Source organism: Vulpes vulpes, chromosome 14 (genome assembly GCF_048418805.1).
Source record: "Vulpes vulpes isolate BD-2025 chromosome 14, VulVul3, whole genome shotgun sequence".
NCBI classification, from domain to species: domain Eukaryota; kingdom Metazoa; phylum Chordata; class Mammalia; order Carnivora; family Canidae; genus Vulpes; species Vulpes vulpes.
Window position 1 is genome coordinate 14,545,973 of NC_132793.1, and position 22,413 is coordinate 14,568,385.

General features: G+C 50.0%; 2 protein-coding genes across 5 annotated transcripts; one reads left to right on the plus strand and one right to left on the minus strand.

Moving 5' to 3' along the window:
• Positions 1-60: 60 nt before the first annotated feature.
• ACOT8 (acyl-CoA thioesterase 8) lies at positions 61-13,510 on the plus strand. Its single transcript, XM_026014601.2, has 6 exons — positions 61-193; positions 1,493-1,629; positions 8,812-9,037; positions 11,024-11,181; positions 11,697-11,891; positions 13,276-13,510. Exons 1-6 carry the CDS (start codon positions 75-77, stop codon positions 13,392-13,394), a joined length of 954 nt encoding a protein of 317 aa, XP_025870386.2. The 5' UTR covers positions 61-74; the 3' UTR covers positions 13,395-13,510.
• Positions 13,507-20,301, minus strand: SNX21 (sorting nexin family member 21). 4 transcript variants are annotated; one of them, XM_026014597.2, is made up of 4 exons: positions 19,615-20,301; positions 19,038-19,305; positions 18,449-18,606; positions 13,507-14,550 (listed from the first exon to the last, which is right to left on the minus strand). In XM_026014597.2, the coding sequence occupies exons 1-4, from the start codon at positions 19,897-19,899 to the stop codon at positions 13,876-13,878; spliced, it is 1,386 nt and encodes a 461-aa protein (XP_025870382.2). In that variant the 5' UTR covers positions 19,900-20,301; the 3' UTR covers positions 13,507-13,875. The 4 variants fall into 4 exon arrangements, with proteins under 4 accessions (XP_025870382.2, XP_072591841.1, XP_072591840.1 ...); XM_072735740.1 differs by having other exon boundaries at positions 18,456-18,606; positions 19,038-20,301; XM_072735739.1 differs by having other exon boundaries at positions 19,038-20,301.
• Between the last annotated feature and the right edge of the window lie 2,112 nt (positions 20,302-22,413).

Sequence of the window (22,413 nt, forward strand, 5' to 3'; positions counted from 1 at the left end):
AGAAGGTCGGCGTTCAGTGCGGGTCTCCTCGTGTCCGCTCAGCGCGGTGTTCTGGCCGGCTGCACGTGAGCCCCATGTCGTCCCGGCAGGCTCCCGAGGATGAGCAGGGCGGCGGCGATCCCTCCGGGGACCTCCGCAGCGTCCTGGTTACCAGCGTGCTCAACCTCGAGCCGCTAGACGTGGATCTGTTCAGGTAGCCGGCTGCATCTGGCTCGCACCCCTCCCCCCCGCCACCCCCCACATTGGGACAGAGACTTCCGACCTCGACTGCAGCCACCGCGTTGCCTCCTGCTCATAGCCCCCCGGACGGGGATGGGCTCTGTGCAGGATGCAGGCTCTGCCGCGAGTGGGAGAGAACTGGTCCCTGACAGACCTGGCTGGCCTCGCTGGCCTCGCTGCCCCAGCTTCCTCCAGTGCGCGCCAGGTCTGCTCAGCCCCGCCACTAGGAGGCGCTAGCCATCCGGGCAGATGAAGTGGTGGCTTGAGCCGGCCTTCTCAGCAGGCTCTCTGGAGGAGTCCTGTCCCTAGGGGCCAGCCCATAAGGGGTGGTCACTTAAATGCACGCAGCTGATCCGGTTGAAAATTTAGAAGCAGCTTCTTGCATATTCACTGTTCTTTCCTTTTACGTACCTCGCACCTTCCACCACTTGGATCTAGTACCTCATTGCCCTAAGATCTGAGCCAGTTTCCCTCCAGATACCACTTAAATGCTTTTCTGCAGCTAGGGATTTAATAGTTTTGGCCGTCAGGGTTCCTACTGGCTTTTCAGAGGCAATCTTAAATGTTAGAGTTTCACTTCCCCCCCACTTAATGAATTACAAATGACTTCCTGGAGGGGCTACTTGGAATGCATTATATTTTTTTGAAATGCTAACCTAGGTTGGAGCTGAGCTGGCCTCAGTGGTAGGAAGCTGGAGTTCCAGGGCCTCATTTCCTCATCTGTGCGCTAGAGGGTTGGCCTTAAAGCCTGAGGACCCTTTGAGTTCTAGGACCCTTTGTAGTTCTTGGAAGAACTGGGCTAAAGTTGAGAGGCCCAAGTGGCAGGCCTGAACGCAGTCTGCCCTCAGGTCTTGGGGATCACCTTGGTCCCCTTATGGCCTTGAGAGGCTTCTGCTTTATCCTGGAATCGGCAGTGAAAGAAACACTGGACTTGGGGGCAGAAGACGCAGACACTGCTCAGGACTGGCAATGTTTAAGTTGACTGACCTCACTCAAGTCACTTTCCCTCTCTGATCCCTGTTCTCTTTGGGTAAAAGAAGAGAGCTGGTTCCTTATCTTTAACTGAAGCCCACAGAAGGGTTGGGCAGTCTTGAAGGCACTAAACTTATATGTATGCTGTATGCAGAGTAAGGGTATTTGCCTGGGAGAAGGGTCCATGGCTTTCACCAGATTTCAGAAGGATCCCAGGCGTCAATAAGGTTGAGAGGTCTTGCTCTATAGGATGGTTGCAGGATTTGGCCCAAGTATTTCCTGCTTTCCCCTCTCTCCACAGAGGAAGACATTACTGGGTACCCACAACCCAGCGGCTGTTTGGGGGTCAGATTGTGGGCCAGGCCCTGGTGGCTGCAGCCAAGTCTGTGAGTGAAGACGTCCATGTGCACTCTCTGCACTGTTACTTTGTACGGACAGGTAAACTATCCCCTCTTTATACCCAAACCCAACCCTGAGGGCCCAGCAGCCACTTGTTCCTGGACTTGGGGGGCTGATGGGCTGGAAGAGGGAGGAAGGGCGGTGGGGGAGGGGAGAGTGAGACAGTTGATTCCCCTCAGGGAAACCTAGAGAGGAGCAAGGTCTGGGGCCCAGAGGAGTGTTGGACTTCACACTGATGAGATCACTGAGTGCTTGTTGAAGAAATGTTGGTGAGGAAATGTTGGCGGCAGAGCAAATGATCAAGAAAGAATTCTTGAGATGTGTTTGGTGTAAAAAGATGATTTTGTTTGTTTGTTTTTATTTTTATTATTTCTTAAAAGAGATTTTATTTATTCATTCATGAGACACAGAGAGAGAGAGGCAGAGACATAGGCAGAGGGCGAAGCAGGCCCCTTGCGGGGAATCTGATGTGGGACTAGATCCAGTCTGAGCCAAAGGCTGATGCTCAACCATTGAGCCACCCAGGTGTCTCTGTCTGTTTGTTTTTAAAGATTTATTTATTTTTAGAAAGAAAGAGTGGGGGGAGGAGAGCAGGAGGGAGAGGGAGAATCTCAAGCAGACTTCCTGCTGAGCATCCTGAGATCACGATCTGAGCCAAAATCAAGAGTGGATGCTTAACTAACTGAGCCACCCAGGCTTCCCTAAGAAGGTGGTCTTACTAGAGCACAAGAACAGGACTTCTGGGCAGAAAAGGCTGTACTGGGATTGTGACAAATGACTATATACTTTCAAGTTGGGTGGGGGTTAGGGACAGCACAAGTCTCCAAGGTATTTTAGAAGTCAGGTTTCCAGGACCTTGAGGGGGCTAGCTATTGTTAGGAAAAGGTCATTTATTCCTGTCTTAAAAAGCCTGAGTCATGAGACCCTTCAGATGTGTATTGGTGGGCCATATGCTTGGGTGATTGCCAACATGCAGCATGCCAATATGGTAGAGATAAAGGAAGTTTCCAAAGGAATTTCTACGTGTCTAAAGAAGACTTCCAGGATACTGCGGGGTCAGGGTAATGTTAAGCTAAGATTGCCTCTTGCCCTTAGCAAAGTACTAACCTGGAGGCAGCTGAGTCTCTAGAGGAGGATCACTCTACCTGTTTCAAGGACTTGTCAGTGGGTTGTAAGTAGTAAGGAAATTAATTTTTTCTTTTGCTTTTGTTTTCCACATGACTTGTTATCTGGCATGGAATGACAGAAGACTCTGTTGCTTAACTACTCCCTGCAGGTTTTTTGTTCATTCTTCACACACCTTTTGGTTCCAAGCACTGTACTGGATCTTCAGAGAGATTCTGTCACCTGTGCTAGGAGTTCAGCAGTAGGCAGCTTGGCTTGGAAAAGAGAGCACCAGTGTGCGAATCAGGAAACCTTGGGTCTGGTTTCACCTTTGCCACTAACTTACCAAGCCATCTTGAGTAGTTACCACCCCCACCTCCATCCCCCATCTCTTCCAGGCTTGGTTCCTCCCACCTGAAGAATGGAGAAGGAGAGGAGCCTAGCCCCAGATCCATACAGCTGCTTGTAGCTCTGGAATCAAATAAAGGAACGAGAGAGCAATCCTTTAAAACCCATGCTTTCTTTTGAGAAACATAAAAATCTCACTTCCCCTCCCTTCTCCTCACTCCTAAGGCAGATGCTTCCAATTCTTCTGCACAGTCCCATCAGCTGAGAAGAATCTATGGAATTTTACAATATGTGATTTATATCAAGAAAACAATAGCGAGGTTTTCCCCTTTATTTTACAAGTGTAGTTATAATAGCGTACCCTTTTATTCATACTGCATATCCATGCTACTACCCACTATCCTGGTGTTGCCTGTCACTCCCTGACAATCATTTCTTTCTTTCTTTCTTTCTTTTTTTTTAAAGATTGTATTTATTTATTCACGAGAGAGGCAGAGACACAGGCAGAGGGAGGAGAAGCAGGCTCCATGCAGGAAGCCCAATGTGGGACTCGATCCTGGGAATCGGGGATCAGGCTCTGAGCCAAAGGCAGACGCTCAACCGCTGAGCCACCCAGGTGCCCCTCTGACAATCATTTCTGTAAAGTATTTGAATACTTACTGTGGGGTCAGCCCCATTCTTACCTTTATGCTAGCTGGGAGCAGATGGACACTTCTTCAGTTTAATTGTAAGCTCCAAAAGGGCTAGGCCTTTGATACAGTAATCCTTTAGCCCAGTGAGATAGTTTTGTTTTGTTTTGTGGCAATGGGGGCATTACCTGATCCCTCTGAATGGGCTTCTTTCTTTTGTTTCTGAAAGAATTCTGGGTCTTCTCAGGTAAAGTATCTAGTGCAGGCCCTGGACTATTGCTGGTTTTCCATAAATGAGAACTATTTTTTGATGAGGAGCTTATAGGAATAAGTAAAATTTGCATGATAAAGAGAATAGCTATGTACCTTATCTTGTTTGCTCCTTTTTTTTTTTAAAGATTTTATTTATTTATTTATTTATTTATTTATTTATTTATTTATTTATTTATGAGAGGCACACAGAGAGGCAGAGATATAGACAGAGGGAGAAGCAGGCTCCCTGCGGGGAGCCCAGTGTGGAACTCAATCCCAGAACCCTGGGACCCCAGGAACACATTCAGGCAGATGTCTGCTCAACCACTGAGCCACCCAGGTGTCCCTTGTTTGGTCCTTCTAAGTAAACATGAGGGGTGGGCATGCTTGCCTGCCACCATTCCACCTCTAAGGAAATAGGAACCGGAAGAGGTTATGTAACCAGCTCCCACAGTGTTCAGGGAGGCAGAGCCAGGATTTAAACCTGAGTGTGTGTTTCTTCAAGCTCCATACTCTGTCCTCCCCCCTTTGCTATTCTCTTTCAGTCTTGGGAGATAATTAATTTCAAACCAGGGGAGAGCTACCAGGTTCTGGGGGAAGGATCTTTTTCCTTGGAAAGTCTCCATCCAGGAGCAGCATGAAATGAGACATGCCCACGCTACTATTTCAGAATAATCACCAATCATTTGTGTCCTTACCTGCTTCTTGAAAGGTTGCAAGACAGCTTGATGCTGGGGTAAGGGTTGTTATCCTTGGCTATTTATCATATATCAATTCTTTTTTTAAAAATCCTGGATAAAATGATAGTTCAATTTTTTTTTTTAAGGTATTTCTCTAAAGACATAGAAAAATGTAGTACAGGAGTCATCTGACTTGGCATAGGTTTAGAGGTTGGCAAATCTAGAGTTGAATCATCAAACATTATTCTGTAAAGGGCCAGATAAAAAAATATTTAATGTGTTGGAGCACCTGGCTGGCTCAGTGCGTGGAGCATGTGACACTTGATCTCAGGGTCATGAGTTCAAGCCCCATGTTGGACATGGAGCCTTCTTCTTTTTTTTTTTTAATGAATTTATTTTTATTGGTGTTCAGTTTGTCAACATACAGAATAACACCCAGTGCTCATCCCGTCAGGTGCCCACCTCAGTGCCCACCACCCAGTCACCCCCACCTCCCGCCCACCTCCCCTTCCACCACCCCTAGTTCGTTTCCCAGAGTTAGGAGTCTTTCCGTTCTGTCTCCCTTTCTGATATTTCCCACTTATTTTTTCTCCTTTCCCCTTTATTCCCTTTCATTATTTTTTATATTCCCCAAATGAATGAGACCATATAATGTTTGTCCTTCTCCAATTGACTTATTTCACTCAGCATAATACCGGCATGGAGCCTTCTTGAAAAAAAAAAATATTTCAGATTTTTTAGGGCAAAAGCAACAATAGACAATATGTAAATGGGCTTATGTGTAGTCAGGAAAATGTTATTAATAGCATCAGTTTCCTCATCTGTTCAATGGAGATAAAACTTACTTTGCATAGCTATTGTGAGACCCACTGGAGAAAACTTGCCTTAGTGTCTTTTTTTTTTTTTTTTAAGATTTATTTATTTTAGGGAGTGACTGTGTTGGTGGGGTATGCAGAAGGGAATTCTTTTTTTTTTTAAGATTTTATTTATTTATTCATGAGAGACAGAGAGAGAGAGAGAGAAAGAGAAAGAGGCAGAGACACAGGCAGAGGGAGAAGCAGGCTCCATGCTGGGAGCCTGACGTGGGACTTGGTCCCGGAACTCCAGGATCACACCCTGGGCTGAAGGTGGCCCTAAACCGCTGAGCCACCCGGGCTGCCCCCCAGAGGGGAATTCTTAAGCAGGCTCGCTGCTGAGTATGGAGCTCAGTGCAGTGGGAGAAGAGGTCTCTATCATAACCTTGAGATCGTGATCTGAGCTGAAATCCAGCTAGATGCTTAACTGATGGAGCCACCCAGGCACCCCAACCTGCTCTAGTTTTTAATGCCACCTGGTACCCAGCAGTCACTCCACAATCATTTGTCCCCTTCCTTCAATATATTCCAGGGCCTATCTACTCTGTTCCAATAACAGTGGCCAAAAACAGGTCTGGAATTCATTCACACTGAAAAGTAAATCACTAGTAAGTAACTGGAAGTACTATGTTTTAGCTACAGCCTAAGGATTGGATTAGAGCCTTTTTTTTTTTTTTTTCTTCTCCTTTTTTAAGTTTGCTGGTAGGGAAAGGAGGGTTCCTTTCCAGCTCCTGAAATCAGACTGCACATGTAGCTATTTCTAGGATCTAGACTTTTGGGAAGCCCTTCCTAAAGGCCTTCAACCTTGAAGAATACCCATTCTGATAAAAATGCCCCTTTGGCACTGCCAGCCAGCAGGCTGCTGAGCAAACCAACCAGCTTCAGATGGTGATGTATATTGCTGTTGAATGAGCCTCTAGTGCCTGGTGTGCTCCTCATTTGGATGATGGTGGAGGAAGCAACACCTCTGGAGATCTGCTTCTTTGTCTGAATATTGAAAATCATCCCCAAGATGTCTCACTGCCAAGGTGTCAGAGTTCTCCAACATCGGCCCGAATCAGAGAGACACTGAAGGACTTCAGGGACACCAAGGAGACTCTCTCTTCCCCAAAGCCCTCCAGACCAGTTTGTTGAGGACTAACTAATAGGCCTCAATGCAGAGCCAGTGACTTCCATACTACACTGGGGTTGCAGACACCCAAGAGAGAAGGGCCGAGTGACTGCTGTTCGCATCTAGGACAAAGTAACTGACAATGGTTTTTCCTGAGAGAATGAAGAGACAAATGATGGCTAGGCCATATATAAAAAGAGAACTCTGGGGTGCCTGGGAGGCTCAGTCGGCTCAGTTGTTTGAGCGTCCGACTCTGTTTCGGCTCAGGTCATGATATCATGGGTCGTGAGATCATGATATTGAGCCCCACGTTGGGCTCTGTGCTCAGTGTGGAGTCTGCTTGAAGATTTTCTCCCTCCACCAATAAATAAATAAATCTTTTTTATTTATTTTTAAAAAAGATTTTATTTATTCATTCATGAGAGAGACACGGAGAGAGGGAGAGAGAGGCAGAGACACAGCCAGAGGGAGAAGCCGTCTCCATGCAGGGAGCCGGACATGGGACTCGATCCCAGGTCTCCAGGATCACGCCCTGGGCTGAAGGTGGCGCTAAACTGCTGAGCCACCTGGGCTGCCCAATAAATCTTTTTTATTTATTTTATTTTATTATTATTTTTTAAAGATTTTATTTACTTATTCATGAGAGACAGAGAGAGAGAGAGGCAGAGACGCCGGCAGAAGGAGGAGCAGGCTCCATGCAGGAAGCCTGACATGGGACTCCATCCCGGGTCTCTAGGATCACGACCTGGATTGAAGGTGGTGATAAACTGCTGAGCCACCCGGCCTGCCCAATAAAGCTTTTTTAAAAAAGATTTGATTTATCAGAGAGCATAAGAGAGCACAAGCAGGGGGAGTGGCAGGCAGAGGGAGAGGGAGAAGCGGACTCCCCACTGAACAGGGTCCCAGGAGTCTGGGATCATGACCTGAGCCAAAAGCAATTGCTTAACTGACTGAGCTACCAGGTGCCCCTAAATAAATCTTTAAAAAAAGATAGAACTCATCCGTAGTTGGCAGCAAGCAGCACAGGAAGCCAATCCACTGTCTACATGTCAGACTTGTAGGAAGTCAGGCCACCATCCCTAGCAACCAGTCCGGGAAGCCAGAGCATAGCCCCTGTAATAATCAGCCCCAAACACCAAAGACTTGTTTATTTTATTTTTTTTAAATTTTATTTATTTATGATAGTCACAGAGAGAGAGAGAGGCAGAGACATAGGCAGAGGGAGAAGCAGGCTCCATGCAGGGAGCCCGACGTGGGATTCGATCCCGGGTCCCCAGGATCGTGCCCTGGGCCAAAGGCAGGCACTAAACCGCTGCACCACCCAGGGATCCCCCCAAAGACTTGTTTAAAAGCTGATAGCTTCTCTAATTCTTGTCCCCACTTCCAACTTAGAACCAACGAGAGAAAGCCAAATATGCATACCTCTCCAATTATATAGGATGCCCTGCTTCTAATTAGCTTCCCTACAGATTCCTCATGCCAACAGCCTCCAGTTGTGGTATAGTGTGAATCTTTTTTTTCACAATAATGCTTTCCCACTCCTTTGCCTGCCTTTGAGTTTCTGCCAGACATAAGTGATGGTAACTGACTCCCTTGCTATACTAAACTCTGAAGAAATAGCTTTTGCTTGTTCCAAAAAAAAAAGAAGAAGAAGAAGAAGAAGATGATGATGATGATGATGATGATGATAGCAGGCCAGAGTTGCTGACCTCTGATCTAAAGAATAGTCCTGGACTCATGACAAGATCCCCCAGTCACAGATGGAAGCAAGACAAAAGCTGGGATGACTTATTTTCTTTAACAAACACATAGAGCACTTACTGTGTGCTGGACACTATTTTAAATGCTTTGCAACTATGACTGATTTAATTCTCCTTAAAATACTGAGAAGTACAAGCACTGATGATCCCTATCTTACAGATGGGTAAAGTGCTCAGAGATTTCTTTTTCCAAGGCCACACAGCCAGTGAGCGGCAGGGACAGTATGCAAATGCAGGGAACATGGCAATGTCCCTGTGTTCTGTGCTGTTGAGAGAGAGGAGCTCCACTTGTGCTGGAGTGCCCAGTGACAGATGCTGGTACTTGTACCCCTAGTTCCCAGGCCCTAGCAGGCCTCAGTTAGGGATTACTGGGCCGAAAAGGAACAGAATCCAGGTAGCAGAGGTGACTGTCCTGCCATGGTGACGATGACTGCTCCTCTGGTGGCTTCCTAGGATTCACTGTGTCACTTGTGTTCTCCGCAGGGGACCCAAAAGTGCCGGTGCTGTACCAGGTGGAGCGGACGCGAACAGGGACGAGCTTCTCAGTGCGCTCTGTGAAGGCTGTGCAGCACGGCAAGCCCATCTTCATCTGCCAGGCCTCCTTCCAGCAGACTCAGCCCAGCCCTGCGCAGCACCAGTTTTCCATGCCCAATGTGCCCCCGCCCGAACAGCTGCTTGACCATGAGGCCCTCATCGACCAGTATTTAAGGTAAGAGACCCTGAGGCTCTGGGACAACTGCAGTTGTCATCTGAGCAGGTCATAGAATCCTTTAGTGGGTCTTGACTGGTATTTAAAAAAAAAAAAAAAAAACACACACACACACACAGATACTGGAGCGTATTGTGTGCCTTAAGGGTAAGACCCCTTCTGTAAAACTTGAGTTTCCGTTGGGTGTCTCTCTGGTGTAAGTATGGGGCACAGGCAAGTGTGTCAGGTAAGGCTATAAAGGCAGAGTGTATGATTCAGCCAGTTCGGGTACTATCACAACTTTCCTGGTTGTTAAAATTTTGAAATACTTCTCTAATCACATGGTACATACCTCTCCAGGGCTTGAGTGATCCCTCTCCTCCTTTGGGAATCACTCATGGTCCAGCAGCCTAGGAGGTAATACCTGGCAGAGAGTGACAGTCCCTGCTACCTTTTCTTTAGTGTGTGTTAAATATTTTCAGTATCACCTGGTGAAACATATTCCTTTCTTGGATCACAGCTCATAAAGTTGGAAAAATGCTGGGGCAGTGAAAAGAGCTCTGGGTCCTGACACAGGACAACACATGGGTTCTGGCTAGGTCTGTGCCTCTGTTAGTACTCACCTGCTGCTGTGTGACTTTGCCCAACTTCCCAGCCTGTCAGAGACCTGGTTCTTTGTCTAAAAATTGGGACTGGCTATGTTTGTCCTGGCTACCTCACAGCTGTATCATAAGGAGAGCTCCCCTGTCCTTTGCTGCATGCTGGGGAGGCAGCAGAGTATTGATGGGATAGATGTGGGTTTGATCATTTGGTAAAGGCCTGGGTTCAAATCTAGACTCTTTCTGCTGGCTGTGTGAGGTTGAGCAACTTGCTTTCCCACTCTGAGCCTGTTCACGGTTATAAAAGGGTGCTAATTGTAATTCCTACCTCATAAAGCTGCTATGAGGATTAAGTGAGGTAAAAGACAATAAATCGCTTTGTGACAGCTCAGTGAATTGTAGTTATACCACTACCATTAGAGAGGAATAAGCACAGAGCCTGGTCTGCTGTCAGAGCTAAAAATGTTTGCTGAGATGAAAGGAGGACATCATTCTTAAAGGTCCCTAAATAGAGAGCTGTGCTATCCAAGGAAGCCACTAGCCACATGTGGCTATATTAGAGTAACATTCAATAGAATCAACAGTTCTGTCGGTCACACTAGCCACACTTCAAGCACTCAGTAGCCACATGTGGCTTGCAGCTAGCAGAGTGGACAGTGCAGGTACAGAACATGCCATCGTCACATAAGGTCAGCTAGCAGAGTGGACAGTGCAGGTACAGAACATGCCATCATCACATAAGGTCTGCAGGACAGTGCCCTAGAGGGTGGGGGTGAAAATGGAAACCCTGGTGAAGAGCACTCGGAGTGGTTGCTACTGGGTGGAGGGGCTTCCCTGGGGATGGGCTTCTCCTCCCAGGAACACGGTCTTCCCAATTGCTGAGGATTAGGTAGGCCAGTCCGAGGCTCCAAGTTGTGCAGCCTGCTTCCTGAAAGTTGTGAATAGCGAAGTGGGTAAAAGCTTGAACCATGGAACCAGACCACTTGGGTCCACATCCTGCTTTCTCAACTTCCTGAGCAAGCTCCTTGGACTCCCCAGTGCTTAGTTCAGTTCAGTTATCAGATGGGGATGATGATGGTGGCATTGTCTCACAGGGTTGTTGTGATGAGGTAGTCACAACATGTGAAATGCTTAGGGCAGTGCCTCTTACGGGGTCCACCTTGCCACCCTGCAGTGTTAGATAGGTTGCTGTCATTACCTACATTCTGCAGATGGGAAGATAGGTTCAGGGAGGTTACAAACTTAAGTTCACAGCGCTTATACGCAGCAAAGAAAGGATTCAGACACTATGCTCTTCTGCCTGTTGGATGGAAGGGGAGCTGTGGGGAAAAGTCAGGAGCCCCCATGGAGAAAGGAAGGGGCCACAGAAGCAGCTCAGAGAGGGTCTCCCTTTTCCCTTTACTTTCAGGGACCCCAACCTCCAAGAGAAGTACCGAGTAGGACTGAACCGAATTGCTGCCAAGGAGGTGCCCATTGAGATCAAGCCAGTAAACCCACCTACCCTGAGCCAGCTGCAGAGCATGGAGCCTAAGCAGATGTTCTGGGTGCGAGCCCGGGGCTACATTGGTAAGAGGACCCCAAGGACTAGAAGAAAACACTTCAGGGACTAGGCCTGGACCTCATATGCCCTTTGTGGCATTGAGCATGTTACTTCCCCTCTCTGGGCCTGTTTCCTTGTTGGCGTGATGGGGAAGTTGGCTTCTCTTGGCCACTTATGTGAAGATAAAGGGGAGGTGACTATATTAACCTTAATGTAGGCCCTTTCTGGGGAAGCAAGGCACTTTGCCGAGATTCTCCAGGACCCCTGCTAACCTTATGGTAGCTCTGTGCAAGCTGGAAGACACCCCTTAGGGGGCGGAGTGTGGGAGACTTAGGGAGGGGAGACTGGAATTCAGTCCTCACCTACCTCTGCCCTCTGCCCCTCCCTACCTACTTTGTTACCTGGCTCATATACCTGGGGCCAGGTGCCCTTATGCAGTCTACACATCTGTGCATGGCAGCCCCTCTAGGCCCGCCTCTCTGCAGGTCCTGAGCTATAAAGCCCAGGAGTGCAGGGCTGACGGGACAAGCACATGTTGCAGGGGAGGGCGACATGAAGATGCACTGCTGCGTGGCTGCCTACATCTCGGACTACGCCTTCCTGGGCACAGCACTGCTGCCTCACCAGTGGCAGTACAAGGTGCACTTCATGGTCTCTTTGGACCACTCCATGTGGTTCCACACTCCCTTCCGAGCTGACCACTGGATGCTCTATGAGTGTGAGAGCCCCTGGGCTGGTGAGTACAGGGCCACATGGGACAAGGGATTGAGGTGGGGGGGAGGGCAGGAAGCCTGCTTTATCCGATCCTGCCCCCCTAGGCTCTGGCATTCTTGTCTTCAAAACAGTGTGAGGCTTGAAAGGGGTCAGCTTCATTTCTCTAATATGCAGGGAGGGTGAGAGACCCAGTTCTGGTCCCAGAAGCACTTCAGATTCTCTGTGTGATCCTGGGAAAGTCCCAGCTTTTCTCTTAGCCTGTTTCTCCATCTAAACAAATAGGGTCCCCTATTTGTTTTTATTTATTCTAGGTACCCCTAGAGCTGTGGTATCTGAACCTGGTGGCACATCAGATTGCCAGTTGGGGGAGCTTTTTCAAAATAGATTCTCAGATTTCACCCCCAAGATTCTGACTCAGCAGGTCTTGGATGAAATCCAGGAAACTATTTTTAAGCAGGTCCCTGAGCAATAGTGCTGATTAACCACCCTGGGTGGGGGTCAGGGTCCTCCGTAGTCTCTAAGGGTTCCACCACTTGGCTGCTTGTTAGTGCACAGAGAAGCCCAGACTAGTTCATCACAGCCTAGTCTCAGAGCCCTGGGCTCCTCTCCTGGGAAGTACATTTCAAATGAAAAAAGGCCTTGCTCTGTAAAACAGGAACAGAACGAAAGGGATTCTCTCCTCAGGGGAAGGGGAACTCTCCAGCACCAATAGCGACACCACACAGGATCAGCAAACTTGGGAGTTAGGACACATAGAGTCGGGTTTGGCCAACTCCTCATGGCCGAGTACCTGAGGCTCTGTGGAGTTCAGTGTCTTCATCTGGAAAATGGGCTGAGGCCTGCTTCCCTTGGCTACTAGGAGAACTAAGCTCTACTCTGCATCAGGGGGACCATTGGCTTCTACTCAGGCCCAAGGCTAGCAAGGGAGCCTCCAGGCAGGGAGGGAGGGAGGCCAGATGTGATGGCCCCAGGCCCTCCCCAACCCCCTTTTTCCTGGTAGGGGTGAAGATAGGGGTATTTCTGGTGAATTACCACTTGGAGGCCCCGGTTTGATTTATTAGGGAACTGCCAGGTTTCCTACCACAAGTGGCCAGGGTGGGGTGGATCTATTTAGCCAAGCTTCTGACCCCAGACTGCCCTCAGAATTCTTCCCCCTGTGAGCTTTTTGAGGAAGCCAGTGGATATGTGAAAGTGCTTTTAAACTGTCAAGTGAGGTTCCCACAGGAGTTACCCCCAGGGACAATCCATACTAGGCTCATAAAGGGCCACTTAGAGTTGGGAGAAGCCACAACACTTGGTGTGCCCTTGTATGGGGCAGCCAGATGGGCTGGACAGTTTTCAAGGAGCATGTTGGCTGTGCTGTGAAGGAGAGAGAAGGCCCTTCTCACCCTTCTCCTCACCCACAGGTGGCTCCCGGGGGCTGGTCCAAGGGCGGCTGTGGCGTCGGGATGGCGTCCTGGCTGTGTCCTGTGCCCAGGAGGGTGTGATCCGAGTGAAGCCCTGGGCCTCAAAGAGCAAGCTGTAGCCAGAGGGACCAGCTCGGCCTAGGGCTTCAAGGATTCCCCCTCTCCCCCCAACTTCCTACAGTCGAGGGCTGGGCCTTCTGTCCGCAAACCCAATAAAGAGACTAGTACCACTGGAGCTGCCGGCCTTTAATTCCCCCGGGCCAGACCGCAGCCCTACTCCAGGACTCTGGAGGCAGAATCCCTGGCCCTCTGGCCAAGGAAGAGGGAACACTGACCTACCCTGGGGCCTAGTCCCCAGGCGTTCATAAGCTGCAGCAGACTTCCTCCCTGCACCATCCCAGGGCAACCCCAGCTGAAGCTTGTCCTGAGTCCAGCTCAACAGAAAGAACAGGTTTCCTTGGTCTACTATAGATTCTCCATAGGACTTCTAGGGGTTGCCAGCACCCCACCCCCAGCTTCCCAGCTGCCATCCTCACTGCCCGCCAGCCCCCTGTCCTTGGGCAGTGCCTCTCCCCACAGTGGCCTGAAGTCTAGGCAAGGTCAGTCCAGTACTTCCTTGATGAGCAATTCTTTGAGACTGGGGGGTGGTGTGGGGGTCAGGCCCGCCTCCTGCAGGGCCTGGAGCCGGGCCTCAGATTGGCGCTTGTCCAGGCCAAGGCGCCAGGAGAGCCGCACATGGGCCTCCAGAAAGGGTGCCAACAGAGGGTGGGGGTTCTTGTCCCCCAGCAGTTGCAAGGCTCTCTCGCAGCACGCCCGGGCCTCCCCAGGGTCCTCCAGCTCCTGGTGGCACACGGCCAGCCCAGCCAGGGTCAGCAGAGGGCGGTCAGGGCCCAAGGGGGTGCCCAGCTGGGTTTGCAGCTGCCAGGCGTTGGCCCAGAGTGCGAGAGCCTCATGATAGAGGCCGGTGCAGGTGAGGCTTTGTGCCCGCCGCAGCTCAGGCAGCACAAAGAAGTCCTGCAGGTCTGGGGCCTGGCGCAGCTCAGGCACTGCCTGCAGGTGGCTCAGAAACTGCTCGAAGGCCCGGCTGCGGCGGGCAATGGTCTCTGCGGTAAAGTTCCGGCGCAGGCGCTTCCGGGGGAACGAGATGGCAGCCATGGGGCCCCGGAACTGTCGCTGCAGGTTTCGGTGCAACCGCTCAAAGTCCGAGTAGCGGCGAGAGATCTGGGCCGGCTGGCGACTAGGTGGCCCTGGACCCATCACGGCGAGGGTGTAGAGCTGTGGGGAGGGTGGGGTCAGGAGAGGTGTGAGTTGTCTATGCGCCCCTTCCCTCCCCACACCCACACCTCAAACTGTGTTCACCCACTTCTTCCCTTTGCTCCAGAGACTGGGCCCGGGAGGGTGGGAGCTGCAGGGGCAGCAGCCAGGTAGCCCAGCTTCATCTTACCTGAGGCTCGTCTGAAACGACCCACGCCCAAGGCAGCACAGGGAGAGAAAGACAGAGATGAGCTTCAGTGCCTGGAGCTGCCAGCCCTTTTTGCCCCTTCCAGGGAGCACTCCCTTCTGATCGGGTAGTTCGCTCTTCTGACAGCCCCTCTGGTAAACCAGTTGCGAGCTGGAACCCAGGCTGATCTCCTGGGCCTCTGAACCAGCCTTCAAGACCAGCTTGGGACTTTGTTCCACTCTGGACACAGAGCCTCCACATCCAGAGCCAGGTTATTCCAAACCAGACCAGAGGAGAGGTCTTCAGATAGCCCCAGTAGCTATCATTGTGAAGAGGACATCGGGACCTGGGCTCAGGTCCTAACCCCTGGTCAGCTGTTCCCTCTCGATGTGTCATCTGCAAAGCAGTACCCCCTTGGGTCTCCTTTCCTCTCTAGTGAATGAAACATTGGCCTAGGTCAGTGTCCACTCACATGAGGGATACTTAGAAAATATAAGTAGATGTTGGTCCTGAGATTTTAGGTGGTATGTGCTGGAGTAATACTGAATCAGAGACAGGAGGTGACTCCCCCCTAATTCTCTTTGGATCCTGACTACAGGCTGAGAAGCTCTCAGTTTGGTTTTTAAAATGCACTTCTCCAACACTTCTCATCTCCACTTTCAGAAAAGAGCCAGAAAACAGGGGCAGCCCGGGTGGCTCAGCAGTTTAGCGCCACCTTCAGCCCAGGGTCTGATCCTGGAGACCCGGAATCAAGTCCCACGTTGGGCTCCCTGCATGGAGCCTGCTTCTCCTTCTGCCTGTGTCTCTGCCTCTCTCTCTCTCTCTCTCTCTGCCTCTCATGAATAAATACATAAAATCTTAAAAAAGAGCTAGGAAACAAATCTCAGGTCTGGGCCTTCAGGCAACAGCATTCATGCAGGGTTTTAATGAGTTTTCATTTTCACTGCTTTTATTGGATTTAATCAATTAATTTTTATGGTTCTTTTTCTGGCAAGCAAGGCTTTCCACACACAGTAGTGCTTTAAAGTCTTTTAAACTTATGAAAAAAAATAGATGGACTTAAAGAAAAATGGTAAGCAAGGGATGATACAAGTAGTATTTAGCTAGGATAGGAATCATGAAGGTGGCACTGAAATGACTGATGTTTGAGAAACGCTGATCAAGATGACCATGAAGCTTCCCCGAGGTCTGAGCACCGGAGTATAGATTACTCTGTAATAATGTTGACCCACCAGGTTTAAAAAGGAAGGTTAGTGAGGCATGATATGATGAAGGCATGCTAACATCAAACCCAGACTTCTCTCTCTCAAATTTGTTCTTTGAAACCACCAATATTCTAGCCACCTCTGGTCTATTCTTTGCTTCTCTCAAAGTACATTAATATCAAGGGTTGGGGATCCCTGGATGGCTCAGCAGTTTAATGCCTGCCTTCGGCCCAGGGTGTGATCCTGGAGTCCCAGGATCGAGTCCCGCATCGGAATCCTTGCATGGAGCCTGCTACTCCCTCTGACTGTGTCTCTGCTTCTCTCCCTCTCTGTGTGTCTCATGAATAAATAAATAAAATCTTAAAAAAAAAATCAAGGATTAAAAAGTTTAATCTTTAAGAAATTATTTATTTATTTATTTATTTATTTATTTATTTATTTATTTATTTATTTATTTATTTATTATAGTCACAGAGAGAGAGAGAGGCAGAGACAGGCAGAGGGAGAAGCAGGATCCATGCACCGGGAGCCTGATGTGGGATTCGATCCCGGGTCTCCAGGACCGCGCCCTGGGCCAAAGGCAGGCGCTAAACTGCTGCGCCACCCAGGGATCCCCGTCTTTAAGAAATTTATTTTACCCTCATTCAATTCTGCATTCCCAAAACATAGTGGCTTCATTTTTTTTTTTTTTTTTTTTTTAAGAAACAGTTATTAACATTCCAGGAAACCAGTTTCCTGCAAAATATACTTCAGGAAGCATTGTCTAAAATGACCCCTTATATTCATGTAGCTTTTACTTTTATTTTTAAGTTTTGGTCAGAAAGGAAACATTTTATATCCATTATCATCTGACCTTTGTAATGTTCTGCCAAGATAGAAAATAATAACAGTAGCTCCATTAACTGAGCACCTGCCCTGTGCCATGATGTGCTGTGCTGGGCACTTGACTATGAAGCACAGTAAGTAAGGAGTCCCTGCCTCTGTTTGACAGCAGAGGAAGTGGGCTTCACGAGGGACAAAGAGCTCAAAGATGTCCTCTAAGTCACAGCTGGGAAATAGTCCAGCTGGGATTCAAACCCAGGCCTGCTTAATTCCACAGCCTGGGCTTTCTACCCCCAGGAAAAGTTAAATGGGGAATTTAGGGTCCCATTGGACAGGGGAGGGGACTTGTCTCCCCAGACATGGGCCAGGGCATATCTGGCCCTCCTGCTCTATCTTGTCATTCTCTTCCCAGATTCACCCCATACTTCCCTGCTGCTCGGCTGTTCCTCAGGGTCCCTTTCCTGTGCATGACGCCTGGCTGGGACTCTTGCCACTTAAGACTAGATCATCTGAGTCAATCCCTGCTCAAATTGGAGCAGTCACCCCATGGGCGTGGCCCTCGTTTACTAACAGCAGCAGAAAGGAATGGAGAGGCCCAGATGTGGGACAGGGCTCCAGGCCCCTTTCCTGCTGAGTCAGAAATGGAGGAGGGTGGTGAAGATGAAGGAAGTCTGAGTCTGCCAGGACTGGCCAGGTCAGGCTGGGTTTTAGGACTGGCAGACCTCATTCTCCCATGCCATGGCAAGGAAAACTAGACTCCAAGGCCCTCCCCCACACTGCTCTTCATCCCAACCCCACCTACCCCCTAAATCTAGCCGTCAGAACAAGATTACTGTGTACACTGTGGGTGCCTGGGGACTGATTCACCTGGGCTGTAAGGAGGCCACAACAGGTCCTAGATGCCAGACATTTTCAAGCCAAAGTTAAGTCAGAATAATGGAGCTACCATTTTATCAAGCACTTCGTAACGCCAGGCACAGTGCTAAGGGCTCTCTCTGCACTATCTCATTTTTTTTTTTAAGGATTTTATTTATTCATTCATGAGAGATACAGAGAGAGGCAGAGACACAGGTAGAGAGAGAAGCAGGCTCCATGCTGGGAGCCTGATGTGGAACTTAATCCTGGCACTCAGGATCATGCCCTGAGCCAAAGGCAGTGCTAAACTGCTGAGCCACCCGGGCATCTCTGTCTCATTTAATTTCTGCAACAATTCTCTGCTTTATCCTCACGGCTGAAATGAGGAAAGAGGGTCACCAAGGTTACACATCTCACCCCAGGTCAAACAGCTGGGAAAAAGTAGAGTTTGAATCAAGGTCTGGATCGAAAACCCGTTTTAGCCACTAACCAATGCAACTTGGGTCTCAGGTCTGACCCACATAATACTCTTTTCTGTATATCTTGTATTTTGCTAGGGTTTGCAAAATCTGGGGTGGGGGTGGGGCACACACACCAGTTCTTAGTCTCAAAACCAGGATGGGGGCAGGTCCATAATCCCTCAGAAAGCTAAGTCATTTGCCTAAGGACTTGATCAAGTTACATCCCCTTTCTGGCCTCAGTTTCCCCATTTCTAAAATGAGATGACCATTTATAACTATATAGCCACGCCCCACAGCCCCCCACCGCTGCAGGAAGTTGGGAGTCTTTCCTCCCTTTCTCTTAGCCAGACTTAGACTCACAGCCCAGGAGTTCCTGGGCCCTCACTCACCACGTACTTGGAGGGTGGGTCCTTGACCACGTTGGCGCTGGTCACCTCGAAGAGCAGACGCTGGGGCACCAAGGTGTTCCGGGACTTCTTCCAGAAATCCTGCAACTGCCTTGCCAGGGGCTGACTGCCCCGCTGCCCATCAGGTGGGGGGCTCCGTTCTGCATGAGCACACGACCAGTCACATCAGTGGGCCTGGGGCTAAGTTAGACATAAACTGTGTATGATGCCCACCCTCATCCTCCCAACAGGTGAGATAGGCTTTATTTCCATTTGACATAAATGGAAACTGAGGGCCAGAGAGGGGCCAGGTGCCAAAACCATGCCTGGCAGATAGTAGGCTCTAAATACCTCCATCCTGCAAAACATGGCAAGCACATTATTACGATTTGTATCCCAGACCCTGTACGTTTAATGCCCGCAGCAACCTCGAGGTGGGAGTGATTTACCCCATTTGACACGAGGGAAAACTTGGCTCAGAGAGGTGTTGTGACTCTCTCAAGGTCACACAGCCAAGAGGTGGCTGGGGAACAGGGCTAGGGTGGAGGCCTAATGAGCCCCAGGGTTCCCGCCTCTGTCTTCGGGAACTCGCCTGCATCTTCTCCCGATGCCCCGTCCCCGGAGGGCAGGGGGTCGGGGCCAACCTCCCCGTCGTCCTCGTCGTCCTCGTCCTCTTCGTCCTCGGCGCTGGTGAAGCTGAGGGTGCCGCTGAGGCGGGAGGACAGGCCCTCGGCGTCGTCGTCCTCCAGCTCCGAGCTCTCCGGGAACTGCTCGGCCTCCGGGCCGGCCGCCGCCTCCCCCGGGTTGTCGCCGGCCAGGGCGTGCCGCAGCCGGTGCAGGAGCCGCGAGGCCATGGCACCCTGGGGGGAGCGCGCCACGCTGGGTCCTGGGCGGGGGCCGGAGGGAGACCCGGGGCCCCGCGCGGGGAGGAGGGGCGGGGCCCAGGCGGGGGGGGGAGGGGCGCCGCGGAGGCCCCGCCCCAGCCCGTTGGGGGTCCCGCGGGCCGCGGGCGTCGCCGCCCGCCCTCCCCGCGCGGACTTAGGGCCGCGCTCTTCCCGGGAGAGGCCGGGAGGCTCCCCTCGTCTCTTTCGCCCGCTCGCGCGTCTCTCCCTCCTGCGCTCAGGGGCGCACGGTACCCCGGGGGCCGGGCTGCAGCCCCGGCAGCTTACCGAGGCCGGCCGGGCTTCGCCGGGCCCAGGCCGCTCCCAGCGCCGCTCCGGCCGCTTCCTGCCGCCGCCCCGCCCCCGGCCCCGCCCGCTCCCCGGAGCCTCCCGGGAATCCCGGGCCCTTCGCTCCGGGAGGGACTTGGGAATCCTGGGTAGGCCTGGGCGAACCCCAGCCCTCCTGCGGGATCGTACCCAATCCGCAGGGGCTCCCAGCCTCGGTGAGTCCTCCCACCCATCCCAAAGACCCGGCCTGCCCCGGCGGGCCCCAATCTGTCCCGCAGTCTCCATCCATCCAACACTCCCAACTTTCCAAAGTCAGGCGACAGCGGGAGGCCCATCACTCCGGTGAAAAAAATTGAGGCCAAGGGAAGACATGCTCCTCGAGTTGGATGGAGTCTGACTTCGAACCTGGTTTTTCTCCTGTGTGAAACGGGAACATTTCAAACTGGTACTAATTTTGTAATTAGTTCTTGGAAGGACCCTGATCCAGTGCCTGGCGCAGACCTGGGGCTGACATATCCATCAGTCACGTAGCGATTATTGTTTCTACAGTGTTCACAGGTTCTTAAAATCTCATTTGAGCCTCACACATAGGAAGTAATAAACGGGGAAGTGAGATCCAGAAAGGCAGAGTTATTTGCCCAGAGTCACACAGCTTGCCAGAGGTTTGAGTGTGGGGACTTGCAGCTATGAGTTCCTCATTCTGTTCTTTTCTGATACAGAAGGCCTGGTAATCTCAGCAACTTCCCTGAAGGGCTGTGTTTTACCTTTTATCGGGAGGGCAGGAGTAGGTCAGAAAGAATTAATTGTCACTTCCTGTCAAAAGGCCTCGTGATCAGTCCCTAGCAGGGCAGATATTGTTTGTTATACAACTGAACAAATAAAATCTCTCTGACAATCCTTCCTACTACCCTTTTTGAATGGCACAGGAGAGACAGGTGGGGGAAAGTAGCTTTGAATGGAAAACACAACACACTCCCTGCTCCACTATGTGCAGAAGAGGCAGGGCTCTCAGTTTTTGAGGTTTGACTCCTACACCCTGTTCTAGGCACTTTACATAGGGTGAGAGACAGGTGGGGGAAAGTAGCTTTGAATGGAAAACACAACACACTCCCTGCTCCACTATGTGCAGAAGAGGCAGGGCTCTCAGTTTTGAGGTTTGACTCCTACACCCTGTTCTAGGCACTTTACATAGGGTGACATCTCACACATCTTGGGGAGGGAGCTATTATTGGATAACAATGGTCCTTTTTCAGGATGAAGAGGCAAATTGACTTTCCCAAAATCCAGAGCAAGGAAATAGGGGAGCTGGGATTTATGGCCACATCCCATGTAATTTCAAGGCTCTAGCTAATTTTCATTCCACTTAGCATAGGACATTGGGGCAAAAAAGACACACTTCATTCCTTAATTTATTCAATACTCACTCATTTACTGAACAGCAAACAAGAATATTAACTTGTATTTTGGCATATGTCTCACAAATCTGGGTATAAAAGACAAAACCATGGGTTGTCAGAAATCTGGTCTGGTACATCTGTTTTACAGATGGGAAGTTTGCAGCTCAGTGAGAGGAAGGGACCTGCCTTGGGTCATACAAACAGGACGAGAACTAGTTCTCCTGATGTCTTATATTCTCTCCATTGTCCTGGATTCTGTATAATATCTCCCTAAAACTGCCCCTAGAGATGGTCATTAAGTTCCTGGTTGCACACATTCAGTAACAGGAAACTCATTATCTCCCAGTGCTTCCCATTCCTGTTATTATCCAACCATGATGGTTAGGAAGTTCCTCCTCATAACCAGATGCCACTCAGTTCAGTTATTCATATAAAAGAACATGATATTTATTGAGTGCTTGCTAAGTGCCAAGTGCTGGGTACCGGGGAATGCAGTGATGAACAACTAACAATCTTTGGTCCATGGAACTCAGAACAGGTCATGTCATGTGGCATGCTCAGGGCTATGACTGAAGACTGCCTTGGACTCCTTTGGCCTGTGTAGGGGAGGAGGGATCCCGAAAGAAGTGATGTTATTTTTGATTTGTATTTTTCTTTTTCAAGTAAGCTCTACACCCAACGTGGGGCTCGAACTTATGACCTGGAGATCAAGGGTCCCATGCTCCACTGACTGAGCCAGCCAGGTGCCCTTTTAAATATATATATTTTATATCTATCTCTATATATAAACTCATGACAAGAGTTTATATAAGTATATATATAAGAGTTTATATATAAGATCAAGGGTTGCATGCTCTACCGACTGAGCTAGCCAGGCACCACAAGGAAGTGATGTTCAAGCTGAGAAAGATGACAGGGATGTAGGCAGGTGAAGAGAAGATGGGGGTTACTGGCAGAAAACAAACAGCATGTACAAAGACCTGGAGGCTCTAAAGGGTGGCGCTTGGAGCTCTATTTTAGTTTGACCAGACCAGAGCAGCATGCAAGATGGGGAGGAAAGGGGATTGAGATTGGGAGGTTAAAGGGAATAGATAAATCTGGACCTTATCTATTTCTCTGAATAAATGCAAAAACAAATTAATGAACAAATGGTTGTGGAGGGTTCCAAACTCTCTGCTTCAAAGAAATCATTGTGGTTCCAAGGCTCACATCCAAATTGGACTCCCCTGGTGTCGCTGCCCCTTGGCCCTCTGCCTGGCAGGGGGAGGCCTTATGTAGCCCGGCCTGGCTCCACTGAGCTTTTCTTGGGAATGTCTATAAATAGAGGAAGATGGCAGCCCAGCTGCCACTGTCTATCTGCCTTTCCTTGGAATCCAGCCTCCTTTCACTGGCCCTGGGCTCT